Source organism: Erinaceus europaeus, chromosome 16, assembly GCF_950295315.1.
Source record: "Erinaceus europaeus chromosome 16, mEriEur2.1, whole genome shotgun sequence".
NCBI classification, from domain to species: Eukaryota; Metazoa; Chordata; class Mammalia; order Eulipotyphla; family Erinaceidae; genus Erinaceus; species Erinaceus europaeus.
In genome coordinates, this window is record NC_080177.1 from 51217981 (window position 1) to 51240469 (window position 22489).

Genomic DNA, 22489 nt, shown 5'->3' on the forward strand with positions numbered 1-22489 from the left:
TTTACCACTTGTGAAGTGCCCCCTCCCACCCAGCAGGTGTGGAGCCAGGGGCTCGAACCTGGATCCTTGTGAAGGTTCTTGCACTTCATACTATGTGCTTAAGTGGATAAACCACCACCTGAACCCTGTAACTGCCTTTCTGCTGGACATGGGCATTGGCAGTAGAATATCTGTTTATATCTTTCCCTAGTGGAAAAAGTTTTAATATATATAGAAAACACTGTGGTATGGGGGTGGGGAGAGGGGGGGAATCTGTTCTTAGATTTTTAAGATACCTTAGAGGAATTGATCAAGTTCTACTTGGCTTTGTATCCATGGTATTATTCCAAATGTGATTTTTTAAAGTTTTGGTTATCAGTACAGCTGCAGAAATCTACTGATAGAGCTCTTTATTGGACAAAATCAATCTTAGAAAGACAACATGGGGTAGGAAGGTTAATCAGGCAAGCAAATCACTAGGGGAAAGCTAAAGACTTCTCTCTGCAGCCTCCACCATCTCCTAGCCTGCAGTCTCAGGCACTGCTTGTCTGCTTTTGCTCAAGGATGTTTCCAGGGGTGTCAGTGTGGTAGTGTGTCCTCTGTTTCCAGTGTCAGAGATGGGAAGAGGAAACATCTTAACTTCCACAGGATGTCCCTGTTCAATATTTTGGGCAGTATGTTGACAAGAATATCTGGGTTAATGAAACATATGTGGAAAAACAAGTAGCCCAGCATTCTGATGAAAAACAAGGTGGTGTAGAAGAGATATTGAAAAATCCTGAAAAGAAAAAGCCAAACAAATATTAACTAGTGGTCTGAAAATTTGAGACAAAATAGCACATCACATTCAAATGTCTCTGGGTCCTTGTAGTTCAATTCTTTCTTGCCAGTTTTTGTTTCCATTTCCACAACCATTTCCTTATAAAGGCAGTCTCTGGGGCCAGTTGGGTGCATACCCAGTAGGGAGACTGTAGATGTCACCACGCATGAGGATCAGGGCTCAAGTCCCCAGTCCCAATCTTTAAGCGGGATGTTTCATAAGCAGTGGAACAATTCTTCAGGTGTCTCTCTTTCTATCTCACTTTCTCTTCAATTTATCATTCTCTCTCCACCCCACACTCTCCCTCCCTAATTTTTTGTCTTTATAACAAAAGGAAACACACACAAACACACACACACACACACACACACACACACACACTAAAAGGAAGCAGTGGATTTTTCATGCAGGCTCTGAGAGTCACTGATAACCCTGATGGGTATGATGATGATCAATTGTGTTGGCCAGCCAAATGATATCTCTCCCAGAACCATGTTTTATTTTAGCATTTAACACTAATTAAAATTGTCTTATTCCTTTATTTTTGTTTTGGAGAGATGTTTTTCACAATAGTTACACCAATGTATAACCCACTAGCAGAGAAAATGTTTCTGTGCACCTCTAGTCTGTCTAATCCTTGACATCATCAGATTTTTAAATTTTGAACCAACCATGAGTGTAACTCCTATGGAAAACAACATGGAGAGTCCTTAAACAGATACAAATGTGAATGCATTAAGGCCCAGCAATACCACTCCTAAGCATATACCCAAAGTACATAGAAACACTGATTTGAAAGGATTTGTACACCCCTATGTTTACAGCTGAGTTATTTACAATAGCCACAGGAGTGGAAAAAACCTAAATGCCCATCATTAGATGACTGAATAAAGAAGTCAAGGGATATATATTCACTGGGACACTACACTGCAATAAAAAAGATGAGATTGTATCATTTGAACAAAATGGATGAAGGTTATTGTAGTAAATGAAATATGACTAAAAGGAGTCTTCTGGAAGACATGGCCATGGAGTAACAGTAGACATGGAGGAGACTGTTCCAAAACATAAGGACAGCTTTTGAATCTGAGTTCAGTAATTCATCAAACTAAAGCTGAGACATCTGCAGAAGCACTGTAGTCTTAGTCATCAAGTTGTAGATACTACTACAATTCCATCCTTATATCTCTATGCAGATGATCTCACCAATGTGTGCTGGAACCTCAAGTCTCCACGTCCCTACACTACTTGGGAAAGAGATAGGTTGGGTGGTTTGGATCACTGGGTAACATCCAAGTCCAGCAGATAAGCAATTACAGAAGCCAGAATTCCCATGTTCTGCACCCTCAAAAGAATTTTGGTCCATGCTCCCAGAAGGGCCAGATGTAGGGGAATATGACCAGAGGGCTCTGAACCCCAGTTCTCATGGACCCACAATGTTTGTCACTGTAAATACTATCACTAAGAGTGAAGAGAATCTGGAATACACGGCTATCTAGTCCCTGTTTGACATCTGTTATGTATGGCTTCAATGTTATTCTGATCTTAGGAGAAGCACAAGCCATGTTGTGAGGACACCTAGAAGTCTCTGATGGATTTAACCAAAAGGAGTCCAGAGCTGCTTATAGCCATGAAGAACTTGTCACATGTCTGAGTCAGATACTTATGAAATAGACTCTGACCCCAAATTTTGTAATGACTGTAACTTCATTAATATACATATATTTTAAAAAGATTTATTTATTAACATGAGAGGGGGTAGATATAGAGAGAACATTTATGCTCTCTGTTTCATGAATATTGTGTTAGGCCTATAAAAATATATGATAGTTCATTTGTCTGGTAAGCAAATTTTCCAGACAGTCAGAGATGACCTTTAAGCAATAATAATTTATATTAATCAAATTTATGGAACTCTTCCTAACTCATATTTCATACCAATTTGAATATACCTTCCTAAACAGATTATATTGAGCATAATTTGACATTTTCAGAAGATGCAAGGGCTTCATGTATGCCAATTTTACTTTGCTGTCACATAATTTCCTTAGGACAAATATCCACCCAGTTGTTTGTATTGTGAATGCTTATTCAGTTTGACAAATCTTTTTTTTTTAGCAATTATTAAGAACTGGATACTGTCCATTGCTCTCTTTTTCTTTACAGTCATGTCCTATTATTTTAAGTAAGACTTTTTAATTTACTAATGTGAGAAGAGAGGAGGAGGAAGAGACAGATGAGGAGGAAGAGACATAGGTGGGAGAACCAGAGCATCACCCTCATGCATTCAACGTCAGCGATCTAAATCAGGACTTCATGCAAGATAACCCAGTGGTCCAGCCACTGTACCACCTCCTGGGCCATCTTCTTCCTGTTTTCAAATTATGCTATTAGGTAGCAATATGCTTAAAATTAAAAGTTCTCTATCTTATTTTTTCCCCTACCAGATAGGCAGTGTGATTGTGATGCAAAAGAGTTTGAGCGATGATTAAACTAAATCATTTTGTTATGAACCAAAGAAAAGTATCTTCCTAATTTCTAATGTATTGATGCTAGTGACAAACCAGATACAGTAAGACAATTTATGTTAGTAGAGATGAGGCCTGGGAGGTAACACACTGGGTAGAAAAGTTGACTCTCAAGCATGAGGTTCCTGGTTCAGTCCCTGGGATTGTAGGCAGTAGTCTAGTTCTTTCTCCCTCTCTCTCATCAATAATCTTAAAAAAGTATTACTGGAGCAATATTGGAGTAAGTATGAGATTGGCCACATCTCTTAGGTAATGTAGCCCCTACTGATGGCTTCTAGGCTTTTGCCTTTGGATACTGGAAAGTTGAGGTGATCATTTGTGTTTGGACAGGGAAACCATATCTAGACTTTACTTTCTGCTAGGATAGCTTAAACAGAGTTTACCACATTATTTACCTTTTACAGAACAATGCTGCCATCTTCAAGAGCCAATTATTCTGGGAGGAGAAGAAAAGACACTGATGAACTATTTCTGATAACTGACATTACTGCCAAATAATATACAATAATTTAATAGCTCAATGACTTATAATTTTTATGTGCAAAAGTACATAAAATTCAAATAGTATATATAAATGTATCATATAACAAAATATATTTTACTCAATTATGTAATATGTTAAATATAATTATATAAATTTATTATAAGTGCTTTCATATTATTCTTTGTATACTTTCTGAATGAACTAAGGAGTAGAAAAGTAGAGTATATTATCCTATCCCAGGTCATGAACGTAGTAAGTCATAAAGTTACATTTTCTAACCTCCAAATCCATATTCTAGACACTTTCAACTTTTTTTTTTGTCACTAGGCTTATTACTGGGGTTTGGTGCCTGCACAATGAATTCACCATTCCTGACTTCTCTCTTTCCTTTCTCCCTCCCCTCCTTCCTTCTTTGTCCCTTCCTTCCTTCCTTCCTTCCTTCCTTCCTTCCTTCCTTCCTTCCTTCCTTCCTTCCCTTTCTTCCTTCTTTCCTTCCTTCTAGATAGAGACAGAGAGACTCAGAGGAAATGGATGGATAGAAAGGGAGAGAGAGAGAAAGAGACACAACTACAACACTGCATCACTGTTATTAAAGACCCCTTTCATGAGGGGGCTTGAACTTGGATCCTTGTCCATAGTAATGTATACACTCTACTGGGTTCATCACTACTTGGTCCCTTTACTATACCTCTACTTAGCAAATAACTCTTGGAAAAGTTTATAGGCTATGGAAACCATGCAGATGTACTCTGAGACAAAATTTTAACATGGTAAGAATATAAAGATGAGAGGGATATATTGGATTTTCGTGGAATTCCTCTTCCAAAATAATTTACCAGGGTTAGGGAGATATCTCAGCCTGTTGGAACACCAAACTTGCATGCCTGAGGCTTCTGAGACAACATTGTACACCAGAGCTGAGCAGTGCTCTGCTGTTCTCTTATTCTCCCTCTCTCTCTCGCTCTCTCTTTTAAAGATTTTTTTTATCTTTATTTATTTATTGTATAGAGACAGCTAGAAATTGAGATCAGGAAGGGAGATAGAGAGGGAGGGAGACAGAGAGACAACTACAGACCTGCTTCACAACTCACAAAGCTTTCTCCCTGTAGATGGGGACCGGGGTCTCAAACCCAGGTCCTTGGGCACTGTAATATGTGCACTCAATCAGGTGTGCCACCACTCAACCCCTCTACCTCTCTCTTATAATAAATGACTTATAAGAAATAATATCTCACTTCTCCCATTTTTCCTTTTAATCTGTTTGTGGGATTAGAAGGGGAAGCAAATTCTTGATAATATTTTTTTAGAAATGTGGATATAAGGTTCCAGAATGGGAATTATAGAAAAAACTTTCTGGATTCTAGATTTAATATGTATTTATTTTCCCTTTTGTTGCCCTTGTTGTTTTATTGTTGTAGTTATTATTGTTGTCATTGTTGTTGGATAGGACAGAGAGAAATGGAGAGAGGAGGGGAAGACAGAGGGGAAAGAGAAAGATACCTGCAGACCTGCTTCACTGCCTGTGAAGTGACTCCCCTGCAGGGGTCTCAAACCGGAATCCTTACACAGGTTCTTGCGCTTTGCGTCATGTGTGCTTAATCAGCTGCACTACTGTCCGCCCTCCCACCCACCGATTCTAGATTTAGTTCTAAGATTTGGGTAAGAGTAAATGGCCTACCAGCTGGTCAGTTGTTTAGGCAGCCTCTATGAAGATGGCTTAAATATTTTAAGTCGTTGTTATAGACTATTGCTAACATTGAAGAAGACAGCACTGTCTGTTCCCCCCTCCCCTCTGGTAGCTAGTCAAAAGGGATACTTTGATGAATTATTAGGGAAAAATGGTGAGACACAGCTGGGATCAGGCCACACTTAGTTCTAGAATGATGGAGTCCTGTTAATTTGTTTTGTTTTGCAAGTAGGGTATTTAATTTTGAGACAAAATAACTTGCTCAGCATAGTGGGATTCATGATCACTGGGAACATGGTCTTTCATATATGCAAATATTTAGATGACCACAAGAGCAATGCAGGGTTATAGCTGGAGTTCAAGTGTCTAAAGGCTCCCAGTAGCCATTTTTTTTATAGAGTCAGAGAAAAATATAGAGAGAGAAAGGGAGAGAGAATGAGAGAGATATTTGCAACATTGTTTACTTCTTGTGTAGCTTCCCTCATACAACTGGAGATCAGTGACTTGAACCCTGGTTCTTATGCATGGTAGTGTGTACACTCAGCTGTCCTACCCCTTGATACTTGTTTTTAAGGAAGAGATGCTTTTTTTTCTTTAAAGACTATAAAGATAATTTTTGTTGTTGACATAACATTTTTGGTGTATGTCAATTTTGAGCTTAAATCCAATATGAATATTGGGGAGACAGCATAATAGTTATGCAAAAGTCTTTCATGCTTGAGACTCTAAGGCCCCAGGTTCAATTTCCAGCACAACCATAAGCCAGAGCTAAGTAATACTCTGGTCTCTTTGTCTCTTTATCTCTGTATCTTAAAATATTTTAAGAAATAAACTACCATGAAGAGCAAAATCAGGAGCCAGGAGATAGCTCATTCAGTAGAATAAGCATTTTACCATCTTTGAGGCACTGACTTTGAGTCCAGCTACCACATGAGAGAGTACCGTGGATATTACTAAGGAGGCTCCATTGATGGTGGAGTGGTACAGTGGTACAGGAGTGTCACTCCTTTTTCTAACTGAATCTCCTCTTGTCCCTTCACGTAATAGATAAATTATGAGCCCCAAGGGCCTCTTAGCCATGATATAATGCTTACACAAGTCTCTGGGTTTATTTCCTGGCAACACATTAAAAAAATATAAAGGAATAGTAGAACAAAATCTTATCTTTTAGTCCCATATACTTGTTACCACAAGTTGAAAAGCTAGTCAGTTGTAAAGCTGATACTTTACATCCAACTGTTTCTGTAGGGAAATTGTGAGGATGTGGTTGAGCTTGGCAGGGCTTGATCTGAGGGCCACATCTATCCTGTCAGTCTTTCTCTCTCTCTGCTAAGAGGTTGAGTGAGGAGGGACATGACTCCCCAAGGTTTGCCACATCTTATCAGACTCCCTGCCTCACAAAGCATCCTGCATTCCTGATACTGTGGCCTGCACCCTTATTATCTACATAATCATTGTTTTGCCTGAAAGATCCCCTCCCATTCCGTTCCTTTGATCTATCTTCTTTCTACCCTCAAGACCTTCCCTGCCTGCAGGGTATTATTAATCCTACCAGTTAAAAGCCTTACAACAGTTGCTAAGGAAGTTCCTACCTTTCCCAGCCCATTTTGCCTTTCTCCGCCACTTTCCAAACCATGTCAAGCCATTACCGTTTCTGGCTTGCCACTTCTGGGTCCGACTCTTAAAAGCCTTGGCTCTCTGATCAATAAATAATTGCCACCACCAGCTCTGTCCCTGGGTCATCTCTCTCACGTTGCTGAGTGAGTAGCAGCCCAGGCTGGCTCCAGTCGCGATCTCTCCAACCCAGAGAGTACGCGCCCAAGAAGAGGCACCCTGACAGTTTCCTTCAGACCTTTATGACCTGGTGGTATCCTGGTATTAAATACAAATCAACACATGAATTATCTCATGAAGCTGTCAATTTCTATGCTGTAACTTCCTATGCTAACTCATGTGCTAACTCAATGATGATTGATGCCCCAGTGTTCCATGTAGCTAAAGAGTCAGGGCCAGGTTGGCATCACAGGGGAAGAGTTCTATGATTGTGGGAGTGATGTGTATAGTGTGTTCTGGACTGCTCTCCATTGAGTGTTCTCTCTGTTACTGATTCTTCATGCTACCATTTTGAACCCTCTTAGACCTTTGAGAACATATCATTTGCATGGCTTTAAGTAAGGCAAGACAATGGTTCTTTGACATCCTCTTTGTTAAGGGTAAGAGTGCATCTTAATTAATTGTATCTAGTACTCTTCTAAGAAAATCCAGGTGGTGGCTCACCTGGTAGAGCATGTTCATTGCCATATATGAGGACCCAAGTTCAAGCTCCTGGTCTCCACATGAAGTGGAGAAGCTTCATGAGCAGTGGGGAAGTGCTGCTGGTGTCTCTCCTCTCAGCCTCTTTACCCCTTTTGCCCTCTCTGTCCCTCACCCTGTAGCAGAAAAGCATAGCTTCCTGGAATGACCCAGTTGTGCAGGCACCAAGCCTCAGTGACAACCTTGGTAGCCAAAAAGAAAGAAAATACACATGGAAGATTTGTATATGCTTGATGTCTTAGAGTTTTTTGAAACTCCTCTGAAAAACAATGGCATTGATGGAAGCTAAAGATGGACTGGTGTGCTTACCTCATTGTTCGGACTGTTATTATCTTTCACAGAGTTTACATTCAAGACTTTTGATCTAGAGGGGAAAGAGGTCAACACAGGGATTGAATAAACTCTGCTCAGATATGCACACTGCATGACAGTTACTTTAAGCCATTTTCATATTCTAGTGCCATCTTTGTGTTATTGTAGCTACAGATGAGCTATTTATGTAATTAATTTGAAAACAATCAGTTCCTTGGTCACATTAGCCATAAGTGGCTAGTGACTCTCTATCAGATTGCATAGAGACATCTATAGTAAGTACTGTTCTAGACTCTTGGCTTTACCGTTCATGGCATTCAGAATGCCCAGCAAAGCTCCTGGCAAATTCAAAGGTGCCCCTTAAGGGTGAAGACCTTCAAATCCAGGTATCCTTCCCTTCTGGCCACAATGTGTACTTGACCTATTTAGAAGCTATGTCAAATTTGGATCTCTTTCTCTTGGTTTCAATATGCTAAAAAGCCTAGAAATAGAAATCTTTCTCTTCAGGACAGAGGTTTCACATAAAGAAGGTCAATAAATGGAAACAAGATATTTGATTTGGGAATCTCATCATTTAGATCCTCTGGACCAACTCAAGGAGTTTTATGAGGGTCTCTTTTCTTATTCTTTCTAATATTTAGTGTTTACAGTTCAATACAATATATAGTTCTGAGTTCCATAATATGATAGCTTTAGTGTTTGTCTAGAGGTTAGTTTCATGCCTATCACATTATGTATTAGTTTAAGGTCTTTTCTATGAACTAAAACAGATTTTCCACTTATTGCAGGTGCAGGACTACTTTGCCTGTCTAATGTTCCTGAGCATGATTTATTTAATATTTTTGTTCTTTTTAATCATTTTATTATTTATTATTATTATTGCCACCAGTGTTATAGTTGGGGTTGAGTGCCTGCATGATGAATCTATCATCCCCAGTGGCCTATTTTGGCTTTTTTGCCCTTTGCATTTACTTGATTGGACAGAGAGAAATTGAGAAGAGAAAGGGAGATGGGGAGAAAGACACCTGCTTGATTACTGATTAAATTCCTTCCTACAGGTGGGAACTGGGGTCTTGAACCTGGGATCTTGATCACAGTAACACATGTGTTCAACCAAGTGCAACACTATCTAGCACACTAGCTATTTGTAAAGCACAAATTTATATCTATGGACATATATGAGAGTTTCAAGTGGGAGGGAAAGAGAGAGAAGCCAGAGCTCCACTTGGGGACATGAGGCTCCAGGGATTGAACCTGAAGTGGAACCCTCCTACACATATAAATATAAACATAAACATATGATGAAATGAAAATATATTTTGTAGTGATGGAGAGTGGAAGACACACAGAAAATGAGGAACACTAACAACATTGCTTTAATGCTTGTGAAGTTGTCTCCACACCTTGCAGGTAGAAATCCAGGACTTGAACTTGGGCTTTTGTGCACCATGTGAGCCACTGCCCAGCCCCAGAAATCTTTTAAAAATCACATTATTGTCTTAGTAAAAGCACAAGTAATAGCTGATGTTACAACATTGTGCACCCCTAAAGAAGAGGAGATGGAGCTGAATTTTAAAGTTAGTGCTGGGCAGGGCTGAGGGGAAGGGGTTAACCCAGTCACTAACAGGAGGGAAGAATGTGCTGATGGGGCACACACAATTCCATTTAGGAACTGGGCCGAGAAAACTTTGCTCTGACCCAGGCTGAGATGGAGTTACCACTAAAACCAGGATGTTCCTTTGTTTGCCAAAGCTCACACTTCTCTCTCAAGGAACCGAGTCTCTAGTTCTTCTTCAATTTTCCTCAAAGTTTCCTGGTACTTCTTCAAAGAGAAATGAAAAAAAAAATCCAGTTACTAATGGAATGCTTCATGCTTTTCCTAATCAACACTTATCATTACATTGTAATATGAAAGTTTGAGATTTACACTGTTACTTTTTATTCCTTCTTTGTATTCCACCTAGTTAGTACTGAGCTCTATGATTTACCATTAGTCAAGTCCCTTAGGAGTAATGGGGTATCTTCCTATAAATAGGAAAAAAGTTCATTATTAACTGTTTTGTCATGCTAGGACTTTACCTCTCTGAGTTGACTATTTCAAATAGAAAGAGACAGAGAGATAAAAGGAAAGATGACACACTGAAGTTTCCTTCAATGTTGTGAGGGTCAGGCTTGAACCTAGGTCACACACATTATAAAGCAGGTGCACTATCTAGGTAAGCTATTTTGCTGGCTGCTTCTTATTAACTTCAGAGCATATGCTTTTGAGAGGTTGGGGTAGTAATAAAATGGCATCATTGTGAAGCTTTAAGACCTTTGATGTTCCTTTGTAGCACTGCTTTGAAGTCAAAATTGTTTGAGGGAGAACAGTTCAGAAAGTCTGGCTCTATCCTACCCCACTAGGGAAAGATAGTAATAGTCTGGGGGTATGGATCAACTCATCAGTGCTCATATCCAACAGAGAAGCAATTACAGAAGCCAGAATTTCCACCTTCTGCACCCCATAATCATCTTTGGTCCATATTACTAAAGGGATGAAGAATAGGGAAACTTCCTATGGAGGGGATGGGCTATGGAACTCTGGTGGTGGGAATTGTATGGAATTATACCTCTCTGATCCCAAAATCATATATATCATTATTAAATCACTACTAAAACAAAAAGATAATTATGAGAAGGAGATAAAAAAATGAAAGAAAGTCTGACTCTTTGGCCAGGCAGAGGCACACCAGGTTAAAGTGCACACATAGTACTAAGTGCAAGGTCCAGTGCAAGGGTCCGGGTTCAAGCGCCGGCTCCCCACCTTCAAGGGCAAAGCAGGTATTCAGGTGTCTATCTCTCTCTCTTTCTCTCTTTTTCCCTCTCCTCTCTCAATTTCTTTCTGTCCTATTTAAAAAAAAAGGGATATGGGGAGCAGTGGTTTTGTAGTACAGGGACCTAGCCCTAGAGATAATCCTGGAGGCAAAAAGGAAAGAAAAAAAGAAAGAGAAAGAAAGCAACAGAGAATGAAAAATAGAAAGGAAGGAAAGAGGGAAGGGAGGAAGGAAGGAAGAAAGAGAAAAGGGAAGAAAAGAAAGAGGGGCTCTTGTTTATTCTGTACCCGCCACTAACACTGTCTACCCATACAGAGAGCAGCTATACCTTTATGCACAGGGCCTGATCTTCACAGAGCTGGGCCACAAATGTATAGTCTTCCATTATCTGAGAAAGCAAAATTCAGTCTTAAATTTCTCAGTCAATTGTTGTGAGAACAAGAATATACTCAACTCCTACTTCTCAGACCCTGAATTCTTCTTCTTTTTATATATATTTTAAAACTTTTTATTTTTTTATTATCTTTATTTACTAGATAGAGACAGCCAAAAATCAAGAGGAAAGGGGGTATAGAGAAGGAGAGACAGAGAGACACCTGCAACACTGTTTCACCACTTGCAAAGCATTCCCCCTGCAGGTGGGGACTGGGGACTCGAACCTGAGTCCTTGTGCACTATGGCATGTATACTCAACCAAATGCACCACCACCAGGCCCCTCTTTGAGTTTGCTACCAGGACATCCCTTGAGTTCAGTGCATGACCACTCCAGAATTCCTGGTATTCATTTTTTTCTCTTCCCATAGAAAATGAGAGAAACTAAGAAGGAGAGAAGGAAGGAAAGGGAGGAAAAGACACCTGCAGTATTATGCCACTGCTCATGATGCTTCTCTCCTGCATATATGGAACAGGGACTTGAACCTAGGTCTTAGCACATGGTATTATGTGCACTCTACCAGGTGAACCATCACTTGGCCTCTTCTCTCTTTCTTTGAAGATAAAGAAGAAATATTTTACAATCTGAAGGTAGTTTCTATAGGGCATTTGAGAGAGTAGGTACTAACTTGTGAACAAGATAGATTATGGAGTATTTCTTGAGTAAAAGGCTAGAGAAGGTAAACTTGGGATCCTATACTCAACTCCTTCATGGTCTCAGCTCTAGGATCTTATTACAACTTAATCATTGGGGAAATATGTTAAATGGCCTGAGTTAGAAGCATTTTTATTTCATTTTAAAAATATTTAATTTTAATTTGATAGGATAGAGAGAAATTGAGAGAGGAAGAGGAGATAGAAAAAGAGACACCTGCAGCAGTGCTCCACTACTTGGGAAGCTTACCCACTACAAGTGGGGATTGAGGGCTAGAACCCAGGTCCTTGTACAAGGTAATGTGTGTGATCAACCAGGTTCACTACTGTCCATCTCCTTTAAATTTAATTTCCTTTTGGAGGCGTACCATTGAAGTGAGTTATGGTTACCTTGGTCAGCTTCTTCTCTTGGTCTGCACAGGAAGTTTCCAGCTGCTGTAACTTAATCTGTATCAGAGAAAAAGACCTAGAGCTCAGCACACTGGAAACTATACAGGATTCCATTCTGAAATGTTAACAGGGTGTCTCATGAGTGGTTAAAGTTTATCAGGCATCTTTAAAAATGTCTTATGACTGCACCATCTGCTTGGTGAACCTGCTCTTCTAAATCTCCAACCCTTTATTATTTACCAGTGATTTTACCCCTAAATGTCAACCTGTAGCATCCTTTTGGTTTAGTCAAATCTCTTAGAAAATAAACAGCCTTGGAAAATTTAAACTTTTTTTTTAATCTTTCTTGCTTACACATTTCCCCCCTCCTTATATTTTCTTTCCTCTTTTTCTTCTTTACATATCTGATGAAAACCTAATATATGCTTTTTAACCAGATCACTGTTCATCTCTTGGTTGTGGTGGTATTTGGGATTGAACCTGAGTACTCAGAGTATCAGGCATGGAAATATCTTGGATAATCACTATGCTCTCTCCCCAGTCCTGATAATAGGTTTTATATTGGCCACTATACTTTATGACAGGGTGGGGATGAGAGGATTACTGAGGACACAGTGGTCAGCAGGAATGATAGGATCTCTGCCTCACAGAGCTGACCTTCTCTGGGAGGGGGAGGCATCACACACTGGTCAACAAAGTGACATAAGTGCTGTGAGGGAAATAGAAACAATGATGTGATGAACATGAGTGTTAATGTGAGAACTTTTAGAGATAAGCAAAAAAAAACCAAAAATCATCTCTGATGAGGTGATTCTTGAGCTTAACTCCAAATGATAGATATTAATCAAGATACAGAGACATGAGAAAATAGATGTTCTGAGTGGTTTCACAAGGGCCCAGTCTGTGAAGTAGCATAAAGCTGGTATGTGCAATGGGGCTGAGGAGACACTAGTAAAATGGGAGATGGGATGGCTGAAGAGGGTACAGACATGTATGACATTACTTTGGCCTTACAGATTCTGGAAAGAAATTAGTTCTTTATTCTAATTGCACTGGGGAATCAAAGGAGAATTTGGATACTATGGGCAGAATGTGATTTATGATTTTTATGAATTTAAAGTGTGAACAGTAAGTTGCTTAGGAATAAAAGTTAGCTTACAAAAAGGTGGTGATAATAGTAATAGAAGGAGGAAAAGGTTTATTGGGGGGGATATTCTAGACATAGAGAAGACATAACTGTATCTTTCCTTCCATCCCTTTTTAGATCTATTGTTTCTACTTTTACTTCACATCCAGACTCTTTTGGCAATGCTGTTTTTTTAAAGTTAAACATATTTAGGGCCAGAAAAATATGTTGAGGTCTATAGTTAATAAAGCAGATGTCCGAGTCATGTTAAGTGAGATAAGCTAGGAAGGATAGATACCAGATGATCTCACTTATAGGTGGAACTTAAGAAAGAATAGAAAGGGAAAACAAAATAAAACTTGGAGTGAATTTTTCTATATTGCACCAAAGCAAAGGATGCTGGGGAAGGAGAGTGGGGAGATGTGTAGGAGGATTTTGGGGTCCTAGTGGATGGTGGTGGAAAAGGAGCTAAGTTGGGGTTGAGAGCGTTTTGCAGACATCTGTCACAGAAGATGAGAATTATATCCATATTTCAACAACTGTACTGTAATCCATTATCCTCAAAACACAAAAACAAGATGGTGATTTGAGTCACAAGGAACTTGAAGTCGTTTAACTTACCTGATTGTCAGCTTGTAAAAGGAACAGAAATTGAAAGAATTAGAGAGAACTCTACAAAATAGGTGAGTGAACAAAAATTAACAATACTCTGCAATTCTTTAGATCAGGGGAATTTGCTGCTAGGAAAATGACAATAGTTCTGACAATAGCATGGAATTAATTGTCAGAACAGCTTATTTGACTTAAAATGTAATTAATAGATTCTGGTGAATTTCCTATCAGAATCTGGGAAGCAGAAGGAATCATGGTAGAAAACCAGTCACCTGACTGCAAAAGTGAGTTGGCTTCATGACTCTAGTTTTGCCTTCATTTTTCCCCCTGTATGTATGCTGGTTCCAAATTTCTTTTTTTCCAGATAAGTTTGGCTTTCCTATTTTGTATTGTCTTTGACCACAAGTGAATAGTTATCTAGTCTTAATTTTATGCCTCTATTTTTTGTGTTTACATCTTAAGAAACTTCACAGACAGAGTGAAGATTACTTACTTGTATGGTGTGTCACACACACAGCTCCAGTTTGAGCCTAGTGCCCACCACACTGAAAGAAGTTTAAGGGTTGTGATGTCTTTTGCTTTGTCTCTCTATAAGAAAAATCTTATATAGAGTGGTGAAGATTAAAAAAAAGATAGTGATTGTAAGAATAACTTGATAACACCAGGGCATTGGTATATGGTGTATTCCACAGAAAATATCAAATAAAATATAAACTACTGTCTGAATAAAACATCTTAATGTTTAATTCTTGTTTTTATGAATAGATGAGTAATGGTTGGCCCCATGTTCTTAGTTCTGGAACACAAGTAGAGAAACGCCAAATACTGAATAAGGAAATCAGTGACTAGAGGACACTAAATACTTGAGTGACCAGTTGAATAAAGTATTTTTTGGACTGAAAAGAGAGATAGGCTAAGCAAATTGATTAACATATTGGAAATGTATGCATCTTTGTTCCACCTTTATGAATTCATACACATGCTGTATGCTAGAGAGATGCTATGGCAATGGAAGAAGCTTTGGCATTGCAGTGTCTCCTCTTGTCTCTGTTCCTCCCTGTCTCTTTACCTGAATGAAAAAAAAAGTTCACAGGTCCATTCATCATCACACTAAAGCTGGAAAGGACTGATTATATTTCCCAGTCTTGTACATCAAGCTAAACTTACTGCTGGGGCCAGGATTTAAACTAGTGATTCAATTGTCTCCAAGCTTACATGTGCATTTATGTAATAAGACCTGCTCTTTCAGATGGGAGAGAACTATATACATGACACAGAATGAAATTCTGCACTGCAGGCAAAGGAGAATTCAAATTCATTGACCTAAGCTTAATTAAGTCTGATATGAGCTAAAGCAACAAAGAATTTTTCTCATTTTTTTTTTTTACCACTGTTTCCACTTAAAGGCTTAGATCTTGGTTATGTGGTTTCAACCCATTCCAAATTTCTCTTTCATTTACCTTTGACTCTTCTGGGGTCCTTTTCAGGTTGCTTTGGTCACATTTGGTTACCTTTGGTGATGTCCTTGTAAGCTACAGTTCAAATAAAAGTGAATTTTCAATAAAAATATATTAAACAAAAAATACAGAAGACAAAAATACATTCTCTAGTGTGTGGAGGCCTGTAATTTGACTTTGATAAAAGCTGCAAGGAGGATGGAACCAGGTGGTGGCACATCCAAATTGAACCTACTACAGATTATCATGTGCAAGGATTCAGGTTCAACCCCCCAGTCGTCACCTGTAGAGGGAAGCTTCACTAACAGTGAAGCAGTAATGCAGCTGCTTCTCTCTCTCCCACTCTGCCTCCCACTTCCCCTCTCAATTTTCTCTGTCCTGTTAAATAAAAGGGAAAATGTGGTGTATTTCTCTTGTAGGCACTAAACCCCAGTAATAACCCTGGTGGCAAAATAAAATTCATATAAATAAAGCTGCCAGGAGATGATCCCTTGGCATCTTTGAAAATATTGTTATTGTACTTTCTTCTCATCTTGACTACCCAAACTAGACTTTACTGATTTTTAGGACTACTCTGAACCACTAATTCATGCCAGGCTCCTGAAGGCAGTAGGTATGGATCTTAAAGTAGGGTAAGAACAGGAAGTCCGCTACATTCTGAATAGCTGTTGAAGTAAAGGAAATGCCTATACAAAGCTCCTTCAGGATTGAGTCTCATTCCTAAGTCTCTGGTGAAAGTGAAATTAACCTCTTTCCACAGAGGTTTCTGCTAGTCATTTCAGCAGTATGTCTGTCCTAATGCATTTTCTCATGATAGAAATAAATACCCATAAATCATTGAATACGTTCCCTCTGCTCCTTTCATTTGACATCCAGTTGGAAAAATCTGACACATCAGGAGGCTCATTCTCAGGAGAACCAAGCAGAGTTGCCCTCATCCCCAGCCAGACCTTTCTGACATGTGGATTCTATATGACAACAATTCCTCCCTTACCTCTTGGGACACTAGAGGACTAGGGGATACAGAATCTCCACATCTCCACCCACCCTCTTTTTTTTTTTTTTTTTTTTTTTCTACCAGAGCACTGCTCAGTCTGCCATATGATGGTTCTGAGGATTTAGCCTCAAATCTTTAGAGCCTCAGGCATGAAAGTCTTTTTGTATAACCACTATGCCATCTCCTTAGGCCTCACTCACCCTTCTTTGAAGTTCTGCTATACTGTGGACCAGAGTCTCATTCTTCCTTTCCTATTATGAGAAATAAGCAGAGCATAAGTGCATGTCTGGGACCACCATCCATCTTTATCCAGGGCCTGGCACTTCTCCATTTTATACTAGTAATATTTTCTTACACTAGCTCTAAATGTTTGATGTCAGGGTGAAGGATAGGTCATCTGATCTGACACATCAGCTTTCCAGAGTAGAGTTGCCCACCCGAAGATTTTCCTTATACTATGTATATCTCAAGAGACCTTGACCTCCACACTATCTCTTCTTTTTTTTTTTTTTTTTGTCTCAGGGTTATTGCTGGGGCTTGGTGCCAGCACTATGAATCCACTGCTCCTGGAGGCCATTTTTCCCATTTTTGTTGCCCTTGTTGTAGCTGTTGTTGTTGGCTAGGACAGAGAGAAATTGAAAGAGGAGAGGAAGACAGAGAGGAGGAGAGAATGATAAATACCTGCAGACCTGCTTCACCTTTTGTGAAGTGACCTCCTGCAGATGGGGAGCCAGAGCTTGAACCCCAGATCCTTGTGCTGGTCCTTGTGCTTTGCGCCATGTGAGCTTAACCCACTGCACTAACGCCCAGCCCCTCACACTATCTCTTCTTACAGTCTTATTATGTCATGACTTCTGAGTTGAATATCCCTTTTTATGGTGTCAGTGATTGAATCCATGCGTTTAAAAATGTGAGGCATGCATTCTACAACCTAATTGTATTCCCTTCCCCCAGAGATCACTACTCTTTGTTGCAAGGGGAGAGGAACCTTTCTGACAGCTGATCAGGGCTAGAATCCATGGAATGACTTCCCACCTTCTTGCTTACCAGTCTGGCTGTTTCTTCCTCCAGCTCCTGCAGTGCTCTTTCCCTTTCCAGTGTGGCACAGTTCTCCTTCTCCCACTCCTCATCTTCTGCCACATCTTTGCTCTGAGTGAGCTCATTTTCCAGCCTGAGTGACACAAGCACAAAGCATGTGGAACTAGTGTTTCCAAAGCACAGATCCAACTCAAGTTGTAATGCCTTCTTTCCTGGATCCTTATAATCAATATCACTTTAAAGACAGAAGAGATGATTCAAACACCCGATTCTTCTTCCAAGTTAAGTAAATAAATACCACTCAATCTTTAAGGAATGATCTAAAAATTTTCTCTACTTCAAAGTGTGGGTCACAGAGAAGTGTCAAGAATGGAGATGAAACCTTTTGTTACACAGGATAGATTTTCTAGATCAGAAAGGACATTTTATATTTGTTTCTTCTTCTCCCAACCCTCCCCTTCCCGATACTCTTTGGATTGAGAAGATCCCTCATAAGACCCTCCCCCACCTCGTATTTACCTCTGAATCTCATCTTCTTTCTCATGGATTCTTTGAAGAAGTTCCTGATTTGCTTCATCTGTTCTCTGCATATCCCTCTCAAGGTCCATGTTCAAACTGTTAATGTTCTTCTTTGACTGGGCCAGTCTTAAGATTTCCATTTTCTCTGACCTATAGACTCAGCCCCCCAGATGAATGAGGGCCAGTTATCTTAAGATCGGTAACAATGAGGTTATAGGGTTATCTTGAGAAGACATGTGATTCATTAACCTGAATCTTTCCTTTTTATTCGCAGGAAATTGTATTTTTAATGTTATTAATTCTTTTTAAAATCATTTATTTATTTGATAAGATGGAGAGAAATTGAGAAGGGAGGGGAGAGGAAGTGAGTGAGAAAGAGAGACACCTGCAGCACTTCTCCACTGCTTGTGAAACTTCCACCCTGCAAGTGGAGACCGGCAGGGTGAAACTGGGTTCTTATACACTGTAATATGTATGCTTAACCAGTTGTACTTTGGCCTGGTCCCAGAAATTACACTTATTAACCTTGCACTATAATTTGTTTTAATAATTCTGAATATGAATAAACAGGCAGGAAGATATTCTCTAGACTTTATGAACCAAAACATCAAATCAAACAGTGTACCTCCACTCAAGTGTTACAAAAGACTTTGCTTCTTAAAGTAGATTCTTGCATCAGATATAATTAATAGCTTTTCTTAGAAATTTTAGACAAAGTGTTTCATAAAATTTATTCACACATACACATTTTATCTAGGATACATCACTCATAATTAGACTTATACAGAGTTACAAGAGACTTTTATGAGCTGAGTAAGATTTCCAGTCTCCTCATTGGGGGCTCCCTTCTTCCATTTCAAAACTTCACCTCTATTGGCTACTACTAAGTTTGATAGTCAACCATGATTATGAACACAGAGATATACATTGCATGTATATCCATTCAGACATTCACTTTCAGGAATGCAATATTTTTCTTTTGGGGGGCTGGGATCTGAATTAGATAACTATAGACTCATTTAGAAAGGGTAGCCTGCTAATGGAAAATTCTCAACACACTTTAATTCTTATGTGCCAGTTAATTTATTGGTTTGTCTGATTACCTGGGGCCAAGGAACTTTTGCTATGAATAGGAAATGAGAGATGATATTTGGTAAAGAAAGAGCTATGCTGGGGGTGGGGGGCTGGCTTAGATGTAGGAATTTACAGTAGTTATTTTGGGAGGGCATGGTGCACATGAGGTAGAATACAGTGAAGATGGGTGGAAGTTATGGAAGGAAAGGGTTGGACTAGAAGATGAAGATTCAAAGATTAGAGAAGACATCGGTTGCAGACCTATGTCATACCTTGGTACTAGGATGTGGCTTTTCATAGTCATTACTTACTCATAATCTGGCTGTTCTTTCTTGTGTTCCTCCATAGTAGATTTCCTGAAATACTGCAAGAGATATAGCTAATGAATTGAGGAGATGGGCCCACTTGTGAAATAGCCGAGTATCCCCAAAGACAGGAATGCAATGAACTGGCTTCCTCTCTACAACCCCCACATTTTTGCCATGATGAAACCTAGCCCTCTGATTCTTCTGCCCATAATCTACTTATCCTGCTGTATGGACACAGTGATAGTACTAGAAAGTTCAATATATGTCCTATTAGTAGATATGTACAGAGATGGTTTACCAGCTAAAGCCCTTTCGAAACTTACAGAAGGCAAATAAAAGCCAATAGAGATTATCAGTTGTTCTTTAGTCTCTTTTTACCCTTTTTGATTTCCCAAAGACTAGAGGACATAAATATAAGTGCACAACTGCCCAGAGGAAAAAAATCTTAATGCTCTCTACAGGAGAAAGCCTGGTCTCTGCAGAATCTCCAGATACTAAGTTCTGTAACATTAAATAGGGCCCAGAGAAAGCCAGCATAAATTATCTGACTTGTCCTCTGTTTCTCTTTCTACAGATAATACCTGTTTTGATGTGTGATCTTTTCAATTCTGCCCTTGTCAGTCAACTTCTGATGAGTCTAATATTTCCAAACTGGCACTATCCAAGAGAATTTCAGAACCTTCTAAGGGGTCCTGACCCTGCTGTTGACATAGGATGGGTGGGGCTGCATGTCACAGTGGGCTAGACACAAAGTTCCGAGTCTAACTGACTTCCAGTTGTCTCTGGTCAGCTCTCCCCTCTGGTAGCAGGAGGTCAGTTGATCTGATAACCTGGGCAGGATGACTAGGCAGCCTCTCATTTTTTTCCCCTCTGGGAGATAGAAGTCCCCTACTGTCCAAATGTATCTTGGACCTCATCTGGGAATACTGAGTCCCATATTTAACACTCTGATGCCATTATGTAGCAGACTAATCACAAACATCGACACATTAAAAAAATACTTCTGTGTGCCAGTTACTATTCTAAGCACTAGGGAATCATGGAGAACAAAGCATCCCAAAGTACTTGGTCTTGGATGATCTACATATAGTCTCTGTTTTCTGGGTGGGTGGGAGTATTGGTTAACAATGAACAAAGTAAGTACACTGATTTTATTTTGTTTGATAGAAGAGAATGTCATGAAGTGGAGCAGGTAAGGGAGAAATCATCATGTAGGAAGGAAAACGTTGCAGTTTTTAAAATTATTTTTTGGTACCAGATTTATTGCAGGAGCTAGGCACCTATACAAACTCCACCATTCACCATTCCCGGTGACTTTTTTTATTTGTTTCATTTTTTTTTATAGAGGACAAAAGAGAGAGCGGGAAAGGGGAAATCGAGACATTTTTCTCCACCTTTTTGCTCCACTGCTCATGAAATGAATTAACCACTGCCCCCCACCCCAAGGCTTGAACCCTGGTCCTTGTGCATGGTAATGTATGTTCTTTTATCATAGTCAGATATCACCTGACTTTAATTGTTTCAATTTTTAATTGGGTGGTAGCTGCTTATTCCTACACATAGAAGTGTATGGATGTGCTCAGAAGTCAAATGAATGGGAGACTTTGGGTCTTGCTGAAGTGGACACAGAATCCATGGACATCATGATCACAAGCAATAACAAGGCTTATATTTATCATCAGCATGAGCTAGCATGTAGCTGTAAAAATAAGCAGATGTAAAAATATCAAGAGAAGGCAAAGAGTAAACTAAGAAACAACAGAGGAGTGACTAAGAACATTGTGCATTTTACACAATGGAATACTACTTAGCTGTTAAAAATGATGAAGTTGTCTCCTTTGTCTCATTTTGGACAGAACTTAAAGGAATCCTGCTATTGAGATAAGCCAAAAAGAGAACGATACACACTATATTATCTCACAGGCAGAACTTAGGAAACAAGGGTAGAGGGGAAAACACAAAGCTAAACTTGGACTGGGTTTGGTATGTTGCACTAAAACAAAGGACTCTGGGGCAGGAGGTCAGGGAAAGAGCAGGGGTGTTGAGGTCCTGATATACGATGGTGGAAAAGGGCCTTACTTGGAGTTGAGAGTGTTTTGGAAACACTTTTCACAGGGAGCTGAGAATTTGTATCCATGTGTCAATGATCATCCTATAAACCATTAACTCCCAATAAAATGATAGAAAAAAAGAGGTGGCAAGGAGAATGAAAGGCAGATATGCTCACCATGATAACACCAAGGCTTCAGGGGAATGGGGAATGGGAGATTCTTCTATAATACCTGATGCCCTTTCCCCTGCACCTGACACTATCCTGGAAAAGAAAAGCATTCTGGAGGAGGGTCTCTATAAAAGTCTGAGAAAATATCTGTAAAGAGATTTTTTTTTTTTCAGAAAGGCAAAGTTCATAGTGCCTTGAATTGGTTCCATGGAATCTTCTCTGACAATTTAAGAAGGGCAGCTGGGGAGAGGGTGATAGAATAGAAAGAAACAGCTCTGCATACCTGAATATGCTCACTGTTGTACTCTGAAACACTGTGTGTACAAGTCATGGAAACCTGTAAGTTTGGGGTCTCTAATTAATAGAGAGACCATACCAATTTGATTTGTGGGATGGAGTGACTTCTTCAAATACTATAGTTTCTAACAAACTATTTGTAAAATTAATGGCCTCTGATGACCCCCATTACAATGTCGCTTCTTCCTGAAAGAAGGCATTTCATTGCTTTATGAAGCTGTACACAGAGTATAATTAAGTAACAATTCAGGCCAATGGCCTTTCCCAGATACTAATGGCAGGGAGAGTTCATTAACCCCAGCTAGAGATAGCTTTACCAGGAAATGTCTTAAACAAGGTTATCGCAGCTCTTAATGGACTGGGTAGGGACTTTAACTGGGATGAAAATGAGGTTCTCCAGGGCTGGGTGGTAGTTCACGCAGTAGAG

At 39.5% G+C, this 22489-nt stretch overlaps 1 protein-coding gene across 2 annotated transcripts; it reads right to left on the reverse strand.

The window, feature by feature from the left end:
* Positions 1–374: 374 nt before the first annotated feature.
* On the reverse strand, positions 375–20212 carry TMCO5A (transmembrane and coiled-coil domains 5A). 2 transcript variants are annotated; one of them, XM_016190285.2, is made up of 12 exons: positions 20126–20212; positions 19548–19600; positions 18163–18312; positions 17653–17776; positions 16806–16856; positions 15612–15683; positions 12414–12470; positions 11265–11324; positions 9881–9945; positions 8121–8175; positions 3723–3763; positions 375–757 (listed from the first exon to the last, which is right to left on the reverse strand). In XM_016190285.2, exons 2-12 carry the CDS (start codon positions 19580–19582, stop codon positions 559–561), a joined length of 909 nt encoding a protein of 302 aa, XP_016045771.1. In that variant the 5' UTR covers positions 19583–19600; positions 20126–20212; the 3' UTR covers positions 375–558. The 2 variants fall into 2 exon arrangements, with proteins under 2 accessions (XP_016045771.1, XP_060031138.1); XM_060175155.1 differs by lacking the exon at positions 11265–11324.
* Positions 20213–22489: the final 2277 nt, after the last annotated feature.

What these genes read in the sequence shown, in the direction of transcription:
- TMCO5A (XM_016190285.2), bottom strand. Translation starts at nt 19,582, where the DNA reads ATGGAGGAACACAAGAAAGAACAGCCAGATTATGA. An exon ending in AGGAAGAAACAGCCAGACTG is followed by an intron (nt 16,857 to 17,652) that starts GTAAGCAAGAAG and finishes TTCTCATAATAG; the next exon opens with GAAAGGAAGAATGAGACTCT. An exon ending in AAGAGAAGAAGCTGACCAAG is followed by an intron (nt 11,325 to 12,413) that starts GTAACCATAACT and finishes TTGCTTTCTCAG; the next exon opens with ATAATGGAAGACTATACATT.